At 30.6% G+C, this 15,916-nt stretch overlaps 1 protein-coding gene and 1 long non-coding RNA gene across 3 annotated transcripts in view; one reads left to right on the forward strand and one right to left on the reverse strand.

Annotated features, from left to right (window-relative positions):
- The window catches only part of LOC107451618 (uncharacterized), an 89,467-nt gene extending 85,885 nt beyond the window's left edge, over positions 1-3,582 (forward strand). The window contains exons 38-40 of the mRNA XM_087150044.1: positions 114-216; positions 1,808-1,882; positions 3,364-3,582. Coding sequence (XP_087006170.1) covers positions 114-216; positions 1,808-1,882; positions 3,364-3,428 — 243 coding nt within the window. The 3' untranslated portion in view covers positions 3,429-3,582. The remainder of the gene's footprint in view (positions 1-113; positions 217-1,807; positions 1,883-3,363) is intronic.
- A 5,231-nt stretch (positions 3,583-8,813) lies between these two features.
- Positions 8,814-13,657, reverse strand: LOC147805953 (uncharacterized). 2 transcript variants are annotated; one of them, XR_015428685.1, is made up of 4 exons: positions 13,490-13,657; positions 13,024-13,165; positions 12,688-12,810; positions 8,814-8,972 (listed from the first exon to the last, which is right to left on the reverse strand). It is a non-coding gene; the product is annotated as an uncharacterized LOC147805953 (long non-coding RNA). The 2 variants fall into 2 exon arrangements; XR_015428686.1 differs by having other exon boundaries at positions 13,522-13,649.
- Positions 13,658-15,916: the final 2,259 nt, after the last annotated feature.

Below are 15,916 nucleotides of genomic sequence, written 5' to 3' on the forward strand. Positions count from 1 at the left end.
ATGCCAGCTCCCGATTACTTTTTATTAAATATTTGAAACTTAAAATAAATGAAGGTGTAAGTTCTACGTCGCTTCTTTATTATTATTTTAAATCTTGTGATTTTCAATTTCAGCCAGGAGAAATTCTACTCACGTATTCTACAGATATCTGCTGGTCGCCTTATTTTCCTTATCTTGCGGGAGTTGTGACGGAACTAGGTGGCCTTATATCACATGGTAAATAACTCTATACAGTCCATAAAAATAAATGTATTCTACATATATTACATAAAGACAAAAATGATAACGGAAAAGAGAGATTAAAGGAGAAAATTGAGAAAAATAATAATAAGCTTTATTTACTGCGAATAAGCTGCATGTAAATAGAAATTGCAAAAATAAGTTAAAAAGATGAAGAAAACATGGAAAAAATGGCAATTTCTTAAAAGAGAAGAAAAGAATTATTAAAATAAAGCTAAAAAAAATAATCATAAATATTTAAAAAAAATTTGAAAAAGGTTTCAAAGCTGGGAAATAAAATAAGGAAAAGATAATCACGTTATCAGCTCACACGATTATATCCGCAAAAAAGAGCGCTTTCTAATATTAAATAATAAAATTTAATAAATCTTAATAATAATCTTTAATAATTTAAAATAATAAATAATTAATAAAATTTTTGAAAAAATTAATTTGTTTTTTAATTTTGTTTTTATTTTAGTAGAAAAAATATTAAAAATGTTTTTTTTTAAATTTTTTCTATATTTTTTAACTCATATATATGTATATAATGTATATATATATTTAACTTATATATGTATATAATGTATATATATTTAACTTATATATGTATATAATGTATATATATTTAACTTATATAGGTATAAATAGCCAGGCTGTAAAATACGAAACCAAAAGATATGTCGGATTGGGGAGAAAAAAAATTTTAAGGTGTATTCACACTGCAGTGTCGAACCAATATTAATGGCAACAAACCAGTATTTATACTTGCAGCCAAAATTCAAAATTGCATTTCAAATACGATAAAATTCTTAATCTTCAATATGGCCTGAACACAATTTTATTTAATCCGATTTGAAGATATATACCAGAAATAAATAAAAAATGTCAAAAATTTTGCCATTTTTTTTTCGTATAAAATTGCTTACTATGAAAGCAGAAAACGGCATTTTTCTCGACTAATAAAAAAAAATCAAACTAAGTGGTATATTTTTGCACACCCCTGCCAACTTTATTTATAAGTTCTTATACTTCATTTATAAAGTTCTGGTGTTCGATTCGCGCACCGAGCAAGGTTGACTCATCCTTTCATTCCTTCAGTGGGTCGATATAATGAGTACCGAGCATGCATACTTGCGGACTGAACACTGAGTGTTCTGCATTTGGCTGACCACCCAACTGGAACATCTGCTACTGCTCTCCAGATTCCAAGGTGAAGAAAACTGAAATGGGCACAGAAGACCTTTGCCCTCCATGGGCTGTCACGTCACTGACTTTAGTATAAATTTAACCTTACTTTTCTCGGCAAAATCAGCTTAAACTCTACATTAAACAGTGTGTTGGCCTTCTAGTTAAAATGTATTTATAAAAGTCTAATTTATGCTTATCAATGGGAAATAAAATATTTAAATAACACTGCTTAAAAATATTTTTCTTAAAATAAAAAATGTAAGTTTAATGTTAGTTATTAATTACTAATTAGTAATTAATTACTAATATTATACTTACGATTACTAAGATTTTTAATATTAGACTAATAGAATATTAGCAAGTCTAATATTTTATTAATAATTCTCTAAAAACTTAGGAGCTGTTGTAAGTCGTGAATATGGAATCCCTTGTATAGCTGGACTACATGGAGCAACAAAGCACTTTCAAACAGGTAAGGAAACGAAAATTTTTTGCTTTCTTTCCTCCTTGTTAAAACATTATACGACATTCAAAAAACTTCTATTTAAACAAATTCTTCATAAAACAAAGTTTTTATTAAATTAATATCAGCAGCAACTGATCCACGCCTCTCTAAGGTAACTAAACAGAGTTACATATAGTCATTTGCAGTTTTAAAGCAAGTAATTACTGAAAATATCGTAAGTAAAATTATATTTTAAGACTGAAAATACTATTTTAGATAGGGGAAAGTGTGGTAAGACCGGGTAAGCAAGATTCGAAGACATGTTGAAGCTAAACTATTCGACCTAGAATCTGTCAGATTTGATGTAGATATTCATTGCTTAGTATCCCTCCTAAATAGTCTTAGATGTATTACTTTATTTATAAAAGTATTGTGCACGAGAAAGTCAAATCACCCGGTCAAAAGTAGCCAGCATTTTTTACTTTAAGTTAATTTAGGAACATTGTGCGTGTAATTTACATGTAATGCAGTCAAAGCAGTACTCAAGGGGAAGAGAGAGAGAGACGGGAGGCAATTCTTCCGGGTACCGGTAACGCTGAGGGCTCGATCAAAATATAGTGCTTATTGATTAGTTTTTCTTTAAAGAAAATTTCAGAAAATTTCTTTACAAAAAATCACAGTTTCGTGTAAAGCGTCTTCAAAATTTCTACAAAATGTGAAAATAAGGCTTTTTGTGATTTGAAGTTGAACCTAGCTACAAATTTTATCCTGGGGTTCATAAGCCCTTTGTTCATTTTTGGATTCTATCTTCGTCCTCTGATGAGCTGCAGTTTTCGTGGGCCCAGCATAGACACATATCAAAGGGGGGGGGGGAGGAATAGTAGTACTCGGTCTTGCACCAACAGCAGGTCATCGAAACGAAACAGAACAAAGCTACCATTGGACAAAAATGTTATTTGTTAGGGTATGAATCTTTAGTAAACGTATAGTAAATAAGTTAGACCAAAAATAATTTTCATTACTGTAATAATAATTAAGTAAGGCTAGTTAAAAAACAAAAGAATATTAGATAATTGTCATTGTAAAACAAACCTATCTACACAAACGCCGCGAATTAAGCACGCCGATATGATAGGTCCTTCTTGACTAGTAAAGTTTAATTCATATTTAGTTCGCTAGAAAACAGAACTAATTATGACATATTCAAAGTATCTGGTCATGCTCCATTCTCCTCTACATATAATTGTTAAAACTAGTGTGAAATCCTTCCAAAAAGCTTCCAAAAATTCACTTAAGCTTTAAGAAATTTCATCATTTTATTGTATGATATTAGATTTCTATAGCAGTTACAGTAAGTTGTTATATTGGGTGAAAATCGCACGTATATTTTATATACATTTAAGACTAATAATACGTATCATATACGATGTTCACATGCTTTGTTAACATGGTTGTATGCAAAATTTAATATTAAAATGCTAAAATAATTTTTAATTGCTTTTTTGTAGGTGACTACGTTATTTTGGATGGAAATAAAGGAATATTGCAAAAGGTGCAGCCTCCTGAAAATTGAAATTCTCTTCTTTTGCTTACTCAAGAACTTTATTTATTAAGATACACACACAGACAAACTTTTAATTTTATTAGAGATATTTCAATGTGACGTATGAAATCAAAGATTAACATGTTCGTTCTACGAAAATAAACAACTATTTAGTTTCTGTTAAGTTCTGTTTCATTTATAACATTATATCGAAAATAATATATCCATAAGCCTAACTCTATTTGAAACTACTAAAAGGAAACTTACACAGACTAAATAAAATGTGTCTGTTTAATGATACAACTTTTCCTGATGTCTAAACGTTAAAGTGGTATCAAAAAATTGCTCCTAACTTTCTTTAATTTGAATTTACTGTCACTTTAAACGTTGTTTAAAACGTCCAAGAACCAAATAAAAACGTGGTGAAAAAGATTGTAATCTTATGCATTTATCTTTAGCTGAAGCAAGATGCTTAGACCTTCCAGAACATTTTAATAATTTAATTATTATGTGTCGACCTCGAAATATGCATTCACAGGGATGCTACAGGCGACTAAAAATGTAAAAAGTGGTAAAAACTCAATTAACTTTTATTTATTAATACTTTCTAAAATTATTCAATCATTACTACCACTAGGACTTGCATTTCAAATTAATTATATTCAAAAATAATCAACAATATTTTAATTTATACTAAATTGAAAAAAATGTGCTAGAAAATGTTGTAATCGAACTCTATTAGTAACGTTTTGAATTTTATAAGTCAGTGGAATCCCTTCATTCAAATAAATTCATGATATTATTATAATTATACTGTAAGTAAAATAAAAGCAAGGTAAGTAAAGATTTTTCAACTTAACGACATTACATCAAATGCAAAGCTGACCCATGAATCGTAACAGCTTTTCGCAGCAAAAAATTAGTTTTCAAATTATAGTTTTTATACAGTCTTTATAGTCTTCTATCAACTACTTATACTACTTCTCTTTGTCGAGTGTAGTTATGGTAGCACAACCGGAATGTGGTAGCGAAAATTGAAAAAAAAAATATTTTTGCTAGTTCCTATAACCTAAAATATATTTGTAAATATTAAGAAATATATCTAGAGGCTAAAACTGTCCAACTTAATTCCTAAATATAAAGGGAAATTAAAGCCTTGAGAATTTCAACGTAATTTGAGTCACTCCTTTTTATATTATTCCCGGCTTTAGAAAGAGGAATTAAACTATGCTCAGTCAAGAGTTCATGAAAAAATTGAAAAGTTGAATGTAACCATGGTGATAGTCTTATAGACTCGAAATTTTGTATTTCAAATCGAACTCACCACCTCTTGGATATGAGCGAAACGCCCTGCCAAGGTATCCCGACCTTAACTTTCAATAAGTTCCACAATTAACCAAACTGGACGTCAAATATCCTCAGTGCTAGACGGATTATGGGTTAGAGTTCCCTTGCAGTCTGACTAACCGCGGGAGGTTTTCGTGGTTTTCCTCTCCATGTAACGCAAATAAGGGTTAGTTTCATCAGAAAGTCCTCCACGAAGGCAAATTTCTCCTAAAGCTTGATTCAGGAGTTCCCTTGTCTTCTGGATTGAGTTCAAAATTACGAGGCTGCGAAGTTGAACATTAGTAGTCGTATATCCAAAATAATTGGGTCGGCTGTTCTATGACGGTTATAAAATAAAATTAACAAAACTGGTTACATAAAATTTGGTTTCTGTCATAGTTAAAAAAAATCTAAATTCCCGAATAGCATTGTGGAAATTTTGCATATAGGAAAGATAGAAATAGGTTAAATCATTAGAGATTACTTTCGTGGAATATATAGAATTTACGAAATAGTACCAACATGTGTGGAATTAAACTAACCGAAACTTTAATTGTAAGCTTACCCTCATCACATTTATAAGCTTACGAAATTCCTTTTTATTTTTGTCGTTATTTGGTAAAAGAACCAATTTGTTAAAAAGCAAAGACAACTTTAATTTTTTTTTTAAAGTTTCGAAAACTCAAACCCTTGCGTCTTTTTATCACTTTCACGAAAGCATTCTCAACCATAATGCTAGATTTAGAGCTTGAGATAAATTGGTATATACATTTAATACCTTTAAAGTAATTTGCCCAAAGTTTAGATTTGTGGCAACACAAATCCGTAAACCCTACAAAAGCTGTAGTTTAATAAACTGGTATACACTTTTAGATAAAACAAGTTTACTCATTTCTGCCACAGAATCTATTTTCACGGAAGATTTTTTTTTAAAGTAAAATTATGTTTCATCCTAGTTCAAAAAATTTGTATTCGTTTTTATCACCTCTACATAAGTTAAATATAGCTTTTAACAAATCTGCAAAACTAAATTCCCGTTTACAATTATAAAATCAAATGTTTCATTGCTACCTCTATGAAAAATCATAAGCCGAAAGTGAAAATCTGTAGCTGCTTTATTATTTCTGCTTTACCATTCTGCTTCATTATTTCGTTTTAAATTATTCCTCGCAATCTAAAAATATTGCTTGCTACTGAAGTTACAATTTTGTGTTAAAATTCTGTTAAGGCAAGTTAAGAGGTTAGTTTTAGATTAGTAAATATTAATCTGTGGCGAAATTCCTGAATCAAGACCGTAGCCTCATAATTTTGATCCCAATCCAGAAGACAAGGGAGCTCCAGGATCGAGTATTGGAAGAAATTTGTCTTGTCCAGGACTCTTGATCGAACTCGCATTTGAGCTACATGGAAATGAAAACCAGGAAAATCTCCCACGGTTAGCCTGACGGCAAGGGGACTCCATCCCATGTTTTGTCTACCACTGAGGATATTTTACGTCAGCACTGTGGTCCGTTTGAGCTGGATGCGGAATTCGTATCGAACAGCCATCTTTGGGATTCGAAATCGGTTCACCTCATTGGAAGGCGAACGCTTTATCTCCTAAGCCACCGCGGCTCTACGATAGCCAGTCATGAAGAATCTATCCATTTTAGATGAAATTAAACAAAAATGAGACATTTAGATTGATCTGAGGGGCAACGGTAACTAAAACTCTTTTAATTTATTCATTTTAAGTGATAAAACCAGCTGTTTGCTCCCCATTAACAAGTCTTCAGTGCAGTGATGTCGTGACGATACACTCTTAAGTTTTGAACTATTTTAAATACAGTTCCAAATATTTTAAATAATGTAAAAACTGAATTAGTTTTAAATTTGTGAGAAAGCGTGATACAATCATAATAGTGTCTTTCCCTCAGCTTCGGCAGTAATTTTCAGATTCATAACTAAATTTTGGCGTATTAGGTTAATTACCATCATTACTACTAAACAATTTATCTTTTTAAAAATATTTACTCTTTTTCAATCCGATGCTGTAAACGAAACACTGATTTATAAAGACAAACAATTACAGAACAGTCAAAATATTTTAAATTTTTTTCCTACAATATGAAATTTATTGTACTTGTAAATAAAGAATAATCTGATTCCAAAAACTGAAAGCAAAATTAGCAAATTGTAATTCCCTATCACATTACATTCTCTGGAATAATAGTTTGAGATTCAAATATAAAATAACAAACTGGAAAAAAAAATTTATCACTATGAATTTAAAAAGGGCGTTTAAAGTTTGTGTGAATAAAATTTAGGAATCACATTAAGTCACATTTAAATATCTAATATTAATTCAAAGTAAATTCATACATTAAAACGGGATCATTTAAGTACCAAATTTTATTTAATTATCACGTTTTCATTTTAAAAATTTAAAGCTTTTTAGACAAGCATTAAAAACTTAGGATATTAAAAATTTTCTTTTTCACTTTAGTTTGCGATGTTTTTGCTATGATGAACATAACATGGAATTTTAAAATTCTTCGACATTTAAAATGTCGGAACAGTTTAAATTTATTTGCACTCTAAATTTTATGGTTAGTTTAAAGCACCACAAAAGCTTAAAAACTGGTCAGGATACTACATTTGACATAATCGTGAGTCGTATATTACATGAACAAAACATGAAGTCATTGAATAACTGAAAATTATTGAAGATTGAAATCAAATGCATCTCTTCAAGACTCTTCAGTATCTTAGGCAAGATTTTTAAATTCTAAACAAATTTCTTCATTTTACTTTGTTCTAGTGGAATAGCTTCGAATTTATTGTAAAAATACAGAAAATCAATTTTTTAAAACTTGTCCCAATTCAGCATCTTAAAGGTGCCATTAAAGAAAAAAGCAGTCCAAGAATATTGATATCCAATCTATCCTTAAGAGAGTGATTCTGGAAAAATGGATTTGAGAAAAAAACTAAGTTTACACAAAATTTCGTCTCTCCTTAAAATAAAATGTTAGAAGTTTATAAAGTTTTAGCTTGATAAATTAGACTAACGACAAATTTTACTGTCAGATTTGTTCCCACTTCCAATGTAGTATGAAAAATTTTTAGAATAAATTCTTAAGATTAAAATTTGATGAATTATACTGTCCCGCAGTGGACTGATCGTTAAGACACGGTTCCCAGCAGATCACCGAAGTCAAGCATCACTGGCTGCAGTCACTGTGCGGGTGAGTGACCACTTGAATCAGTCTGCGTAGGGACCGATGGTGGGCGGTATTGGTCCTCGTTAAACTGTGCTACCGTAAAGTGCTCGACTTCGCGCGCAGGTCGTTGCGATACCAAAGCGGGGGTGCCATCCCCTCTGCAGAGGATCAAAATTGTGATGGCATGTCTTCGGATCATCCTCAGGGATGTTTCCCAAACCGTCGCCAATAGCCCATTGTGCAGCTTTAGTGCGACGTAAAGTAACTACTACTACTGATGAATTATACTGTAAATATTTCTGACAGTTGAGGCTTTATAATACTTTTAAAAAAGGATATGAACTCAAAATTTCTAAAACTGATGAAACTTTCTTCAATGTGGAAACTCTTGTACTATACTTATTTTATTAAATCTGAAGGACAGTATTTCAACAATAAAAGTTTATTATTCTGTGTCACGAATCAATGCTTTAAAAAATAAAATTTTTATTCTGACTTTTATTGACAAACTTTTTGAATTATAGAAATTTTATAAAAAATGAGCTAAGAAGCATATTTATATTAACTTTTGCTAGCAAATACAAATTTAAAAAGCTTTTTTGCTGGGAAATTACTTACCCAATTTTTATCACATTTAGGTTTTTCTCACTAAACAAGTTTAGCTTTTAGAAGACAATCACTAAATCCTTAATATTCCAATGCTTGGAAATTTTGTCTCAAAGGGATTTTAATTTGAAAAAATCACTACATTAATTTCTTGTTTTAATTTATAGTTATTGACAACAATTCTTAACTTTATATGTTTTACACATAGTTTTTATAGAGTCTAACATTAAAACATAATATTTGATATTCGTACTTATAATTCCATCAGTTCCAGTTTTAATTAATCAATATCCATACTAAGTTCTTTCCTACTATAAGGTTGTCCAATACAAGTGCATATATAAATTGCCGTAAAAGGAATCCAATGACGATAGAAAGGAATGTTTAGTTTTTCTACAAGCTTGTTGATGTCCAATCATCGTATATATTAAGGTTCACCCATCTGAAGAGAAAAGTTATATAAATATTGCAGCGAAATCTTAATTCTCATTTATTTCTAAAATGCACAAATCTACGCAATTTTATAGCTTCAGAATAACTCACTTCAGAATAAAGACTAATACAGTTCACGAAATTCTCCCTTCAAACGTTTTGCTTTAAAATGCAAATCGCAAAAAAGATAAAGAATATTACGACAATGCAATAATTTGCACGTTTTCAGTCTAACTTGAAGTCTAATGAGACTAATCCACATTTGTTCCATAATATAGCGCTGAAATTAATAATATAGCGCTTAAATTCATAATGCAACGTTTAAATTCATAATATAACATTTAAATTCATAATATAGCATTTAAATTCATAATATAACATTTAAATTCATAATATAGCATTTAAATTCATAACATTTAAATTCATAACATTTAAATTTATAACGTAACGCTTAAATTCCTAATATAACGTTTAAATTCATAATATAACATTTAAATTCATAATATAACATTTAAATTCATAATGTAACGCTTAAATTCATAATATAACGTTTGAAATCATAATATAGGGTTTTTCATAATATAGCGTTTAAATTCATAAAAGACTCGCTTATCAATCTTTTAAGTAGTCAAGTCATTTAATGGTAAGAATACCATGTACACATTTTTACATCCAGAATAAGCTAGTGAAAAATTATATAGTTAAATTTTACAAAACGAAAAATCAAAAAATTCGGTGAAATAAAACTAATAATAAGAAGTTAAATTTTAAAAAATTCTTTTACGCCACTTGTTAGAAAGTGCTAAGATTAAATACGGAAATTTAATGAGAAAATAAGATCGCATAGAACAAAATTTATATTGTCATGTAAAGTAATTCAATATACTAGATATTATAACCTTTGTATCATTTGAACTACTAAAATATTATTGCTCTCAACATTTAAGATTTGCTTTAATGTTTTTTTGCTTTCTAATATGAGTGAAGATAAATTTTTGACTATCTTGTTGGAAGGAGGGAAAGATGATATTTCTTTTCTTTACATAGCTGTCAGCATTGATAGGAAAAAAACGCGGTATACTTTACGAAATATAAATTTCAAGATAATTGTTGTATAATGTACTAAATATTTTACACAAATGGAATTTTAGAGATTTTTTCATATTAATAAAAATAGAACAATACCAATATATTACAGTTACGATTGACATCAAGCATACTTGAAGTATTATGTATTACTAGGGGGCTTCGCCCCCTGCTCGCTGGCGCTCGCCAACCCCCGGAACTGCTTTCGCAGTTCTTTTCGGATTGCGAAGCAATCCAATGCTCGCTTTGCTCGCTCATTGGACACGTTCTTAACGTCTAGCTTTTGCATACTTTTTTGAATACTGAAGTTCCGAAAACTGTTCACTGTAGAAAATTCTAAACCTGTACATTTCAATATTAATTTGAAAATGCAAGCAGTTCACATATTTTTCTTAATCACACTATTCTAAATTTCAGTTGTTGAGAAAAGTAACTGTTGTAAGTTTTGTTTCGAAGTCTTTCCCACCAGAGGGCTAAAGCCATGTGTTGTAAAACAATATGAAATAGTAGTCTGCTACTGAACGCCGGATGTAAAGCATCAGCATTGATGAAGATAATTTTGTATTTTTAATTCTCTGAAGGGCGCCACCCTAATAATATGGAATTTGTAAAATAAATGTAGATATTTTTGATTGTTGATGAAGCCCATCATTTTTTGTTTTCATCAGTGTTCAGAAGCAGAACAACCATAAGTTTTTTATTTTATCACAAAAATATAAAATGTATAAAAAACAAAGAAAAGAGTAAGAAAATGAGTATAGTCATAGAAAAAGTTAAAATTATAATATAGTATTTGTCAGTTAAAATAAAACTTTTTGTTTGAGTCATTTCTAACAATTCAAATTTCTCCGAGGCAATTCTAAAGTATAAATTAAGGTAGTATTGTTAAGTTGAAACACAATAATTTTAGTTTTGATGTCAATTTAATTTTTCACAAAAACGATTGCTTCCATTTTTAAATTCAATATCAACAATTCAAATTTTTCTGAGGCAATTCTTAACCTCTAAATATTACTTTTTTATGTACACATTTCTAAACGTCAGTATTCAACGACAAAACAACTTAAAGTCCTCAAATTTAGCATGAAGTTGTAAAATGTAATGAAAGAGGGCCATAGCAATAATAAAAGTAGAAGTAAAGTTAGTACTGTAAAATTAAACCAATATTTTTAATCAATGAGCCAAGTTCTTCAAGAAGCAGTTGTAGAAGTAGGTTGTTTATTTAAAACTTTTTATAGAATTTCTTTAAAAACACAATTGTTAATTTGGGCATATGGCGATACAACACTTACAGAATTGAAGGATTTGTTACGTCAAGCTCTCAGGTATCATAATTTTGATCTAGTTGCGCTTCTATGTCATTTTGATTTATGTTGCTAAGTTAACTTTCAAAAAATTATATGGCTGGCAACAGCATTTTTATTTTTTAAGTTGTTTATTTTTATTTCTTTTAGAATTCGTTATTTTTTAAGCGAAATGCTTTTTAACCTAACAGAATTCTTTGCTGACTGATATATGAAGAAAATAAAGTAAATATTTAAGTGTTGGGAAAAGAATCTTATTTAGTTGTACAAAGTACTTCAGCCAAAATTTGGAAGTCACGTAAGAGAATTATATATATTAGATCAGAAACACATCATTAAAAGGCAGAATGCTTTGGTGTTTTCAAAACGTAAACAAAACAAAGCAAACGTTGCCACCGGCGGAAAAGAAATACAGCCAAAATTTGGGAGCCACGTAAGAGAATTATATATAATAGACTAGATAAAAGAAAAACAAATAGTTCTCTGAATTCTGTCTGATAAGTAAAATATTTAAGAAATTTCAATAATTTCAAACTTAATGTATATATACTGAGTAAACGAAAACAGTTCCTCCAATTTAAAAAATTTCCATAATTTCCTGTATAAATATAATTACAGATTTTTTTTTAAGCGCGAAATGCAACAAATCTCTCCTAGTTTTGAAATCTTTCGAAAAATATTTTCTAGACGTTATAAAAAATAGCTTCTTACGTTTACCTAACGCATTTTTGTACTTAATATTCTGATGGGAATTGAGCGTAGAACTTAGGAGCACAAAAACCAGGTTTACTGTACTGTAGGCAACCAAACGGTTGTTGATTAAATTTGGGGGAAATATTAATGGTTGTGAAAAAGTGCTTAAAGTGTATAACTCTTTCCAGAAGTCCATATCAGACGTGTTTTTAAAATGAATTTACTTAAAATGTCATGTTTTAGAGCATTAACTTCTTTTTAAACGGGGTTCAAGAACCTATAATGTTTTAGTATTAGGATACTCACCAATTTCAAGGTGGCAAAATTAAACGGACAAAAAGTGTCAAAGACCTGTCTATGTCTCGTTATTTGTTTATGCTATGCAAGATGTTTAAGAATAGTTAATCTAAAAGTCGTTTTAAAAAGGTTTAATTTTAATCTTAAAAGGAAACTGCTTTATTTCTTTATTTGCTGAAGTTATGAAAACTTATATTTAAAAATTAAGCAGGTTCGTTTATTTACAGGATCAAACTTTTGTTAAATTAGATAGAGAAATTTATGCATAAACTACAAAAAGCTTGGAAGATTAACGTTTGGTACGAAAGAAAATCGGTTTATTAAGAAATCCAATAAAGTGCTTACCATAACTTTCCATCTAGAGATGTAAGACCATCTTAGCATAGCATCCACCGATGTAGACAATGGCAATCCCCGGGCACATAATGTAGTTTTCAGAAATATAAATCCAGGCATCAAGCTAGAAATCTGTAATTATAATTTGACCCTAGTTTAAAAAGCAGTAACAGGTTACTTAACTTGGTAAAATTTGAAATTAAAACACAACTTTGAAATAACATTATTAATTTTTGCTTATGTTCCAAGCTTTTGTAGTTTATGCATAAACTACAAAAAGCTTGGAAGATTAACGTTTGGTACGAAAAAAAATCGGTTTATTAAGAAATCCAATAAAAAGCTTACCATAACTTTCCATCTAGAGATGTAAGACCATCTTAGCATAGCATCCACCGATGTAGACAATGGCAATCCCCGGGCACATAATGTAGTTTTCAGAAATATAAATCCAGGCATCAAGCTAGAAATCTGTAGTTATAATTTGACCCTAGTTTAAAAAGCGGTAACAGGTTACTTAACTTGGTAAAATTTGAAATTAAAACACAAGTTTGAAATAACATTATTAATTTTTAAATGAGATTTTTTAATCACACATATTAAACGAGGGGGGTCCTTAAAACTTGCACCTAGAATTTTTATTTCAAAAACCTGAAAATTACTTTTTACTGCCGGAAAATAAACCAAGAAAAAATCTAAGATTTAAGTACTCTTAACATTACTTTTTCATAAATTTAAAATGGAAAAGCACAATTTTTGAACTATCTACTATATCAAAAAATGCCAGCTCTTACAGTACAAATGAATAACATACATATAAATGCTTAGGTATATGACTTGACCAACCAGCTCATATAACTTGAGAAATTTTTTTAAGTTTAAATAGCTCAATATAGCTAAAGTTAATGGATTTCGTTTGTCTGAATAATAGGCTCTTGTATGATTTTTGAGCATAAGCACTGACTTCTTCAGTGATTTTGGAGCACAAAGCTTTAATCTTCTTCATCGCTGTCCAGATCCAAAGTCTAAAGAACCTTGATAGTTTATAAGGGCTCAGGTGATGGAGCACTCGCTTTCCAATAAGGTAACCCAGGCTCTAATCCCCGTGGTGGCTGGTTGGTGTTAATTTTATTCCCGGCTCACACCGACCACAATTCTGACATAAAATATCTTCGGGGCCTCCCTGGCCGAGCGGTATCGCCGGTCCAAACGCTCTGTTAAGCGTGGAGGTAGCGGGTTCGAATCCCGCCGTAACCCTGGATGTATTCTTTGTGATGTCTTTCTCTGAATTGTTCTATCGGTATTTTCTACTTGACAATGACTTATAAGCCTATATTGAGCACACAAGTCAGCAAATGTATGTAATTTCAATAAAATAAAATAAAATATCTTCAGTGGTAGACGGATCATGGATTAGAATCCCACTGTCTAACCATGTCACTGTCTAACAATCCCGGCTAACCATGTAACTCAAATTTCGGCTAGTTCCAAGAAGTCCTCCACGAAAGCTAGTTTGTCCCACAGCTTGATCCAGAAATTTTCGTGTCTTCTGGGTTAGATTGAAATTACAAGGCTACGAAATTAAACATTGATAGTCATAAACTCAGAATTGCGTCCGCTATACAACGCCAGTTACAAAATAATAAAATAAAACGAACTGTATAGCATGCAAATACCGTAAAAATCGTTTAATATTATCCAGTAGAAGCCTCTTATGTTATGAAGCACATTCACTTTTAAAAGTAGTAGTACTTTATTTACGACGCACCAGAGGTGTACAATGGGCTATTGGGCGACTCCCCCGCTATGGTATCCCAACAATTTGCGTGCGAAGTCGAGTACTTTACGGTATAACAGTTTAAGGACGACTGATACCGTACTCGTACACCCTCTGTCCCTTCGTAAACCGATCAAATTGGTTACCACCAGCACACTGACCGTTGCCAGTGACGTTTGACTTTGGTGATCTATTGGGAACCGCGTCTTAACGATCAGTCCACTACAGGACTACTTTTAAATGTTAATATCATACTAATGCTTGATTGTATATCAAACATTAGCCATGGTATCCACTGGAAGCAACTCATACTCTTTACGAATATGAAAGCTATTTTCAAGCTACTGATTAATAGATCGAAGGGATTTGTAGAGCAAGATAAAAGAGTTTCATACTAAGCAAAAATTGTTTGATTTTCATCAATATTTTCAGAGATTTGACGTAGTAAGCAAAAAAGGGAAATACTCAAACTTTCGATCACTCTTCTTATTAAACTATTATAGAGTGGTATCGCCCGTCAAATGTTGTGCGAAGTGTGGAGGTGGTGGGTTCGAATCTCGCCGTAGCCCTGGATGTATACTTTGTGATGTCCTTCTCGGAATTGTTCTATCTGTCCTACTTGACGAAGGTTTATAAGCCTAACGTTGAGCACAAAAGCCTGAAAATGTGTGCAATTTCAATAAAGCAATAAAGTCTGTTTATTCAGAGATGATGCCAAACTAATCCTTACCTTTTAAAATGTTGGCAAAATTACCAAAAATTCTAAAAACTTTAATTTTTAAATGTCTACCACTCTATGAAGTATTTTGCAAAAAGCGTAGTGTTGGCAGGCCTGTCTATAATTCCATAATATCGATAATCATCTCGAAAACTCATTGAATTAAATTACAGCCGCATGACAAGGCATTAGTTCATTAGATTCTGTAACTTAATTAGATTGACTGGTAAATTAACTTGCAAGATCTTTTTCTTTTAAATAAAAAGAAGCTGGTTGCAAAATTATTTTATAATGCATCAAACTATAATCTGTAATCAAGGCATAATGATTTTTTTCTAAAATTGATTTATAGTTGGCGTAAGAAAATATTCACTTTTTAAAATATCATCTTTTTTACAGTAGAATCATCCAAATAAACTATAATAAAAAAATTTTAACACTATGAATTTTAACATCATAAATAAGAAATAGAATAGCGTTAATGAATTAAAATTGAGTACATCTGCTTTAATTTTTTTCCCAAGGATCTTTCGAAAATGTAGCATTACATAGTGAAATTTCTCAATTAGTTTTTGCATCGACAATATTATGTCAGTATGTATCAATAGTAAATAAAAGAGACGTCTATTTATAATCTCGTTAAGCCTTATCAATGGTAACAAAAGCTGCTCTTGAATGCCGACTTTCGTATTGTTGTGTAATAGGAAAAGTTTCCTTATTGCGCAATCAGAGAGATATCATGAATA

The sequence above is a fragment of the Parasteatoda tepidariorum genome, chromosome 8 (assembly GCF_982258835.1).
Source record: "Parasteatoda tepidariorum strain Cologne lab strain chromosome 8, Ptep-v5.0, whole genome shotgun sequence".
Classification (NCBI taxonomy): Eukaryota; Metazoa; Arthropoda; class Arachnida; order Araneae; family Theridiidae; genus Parasteatoda; species Parasteatoda tepidariorum.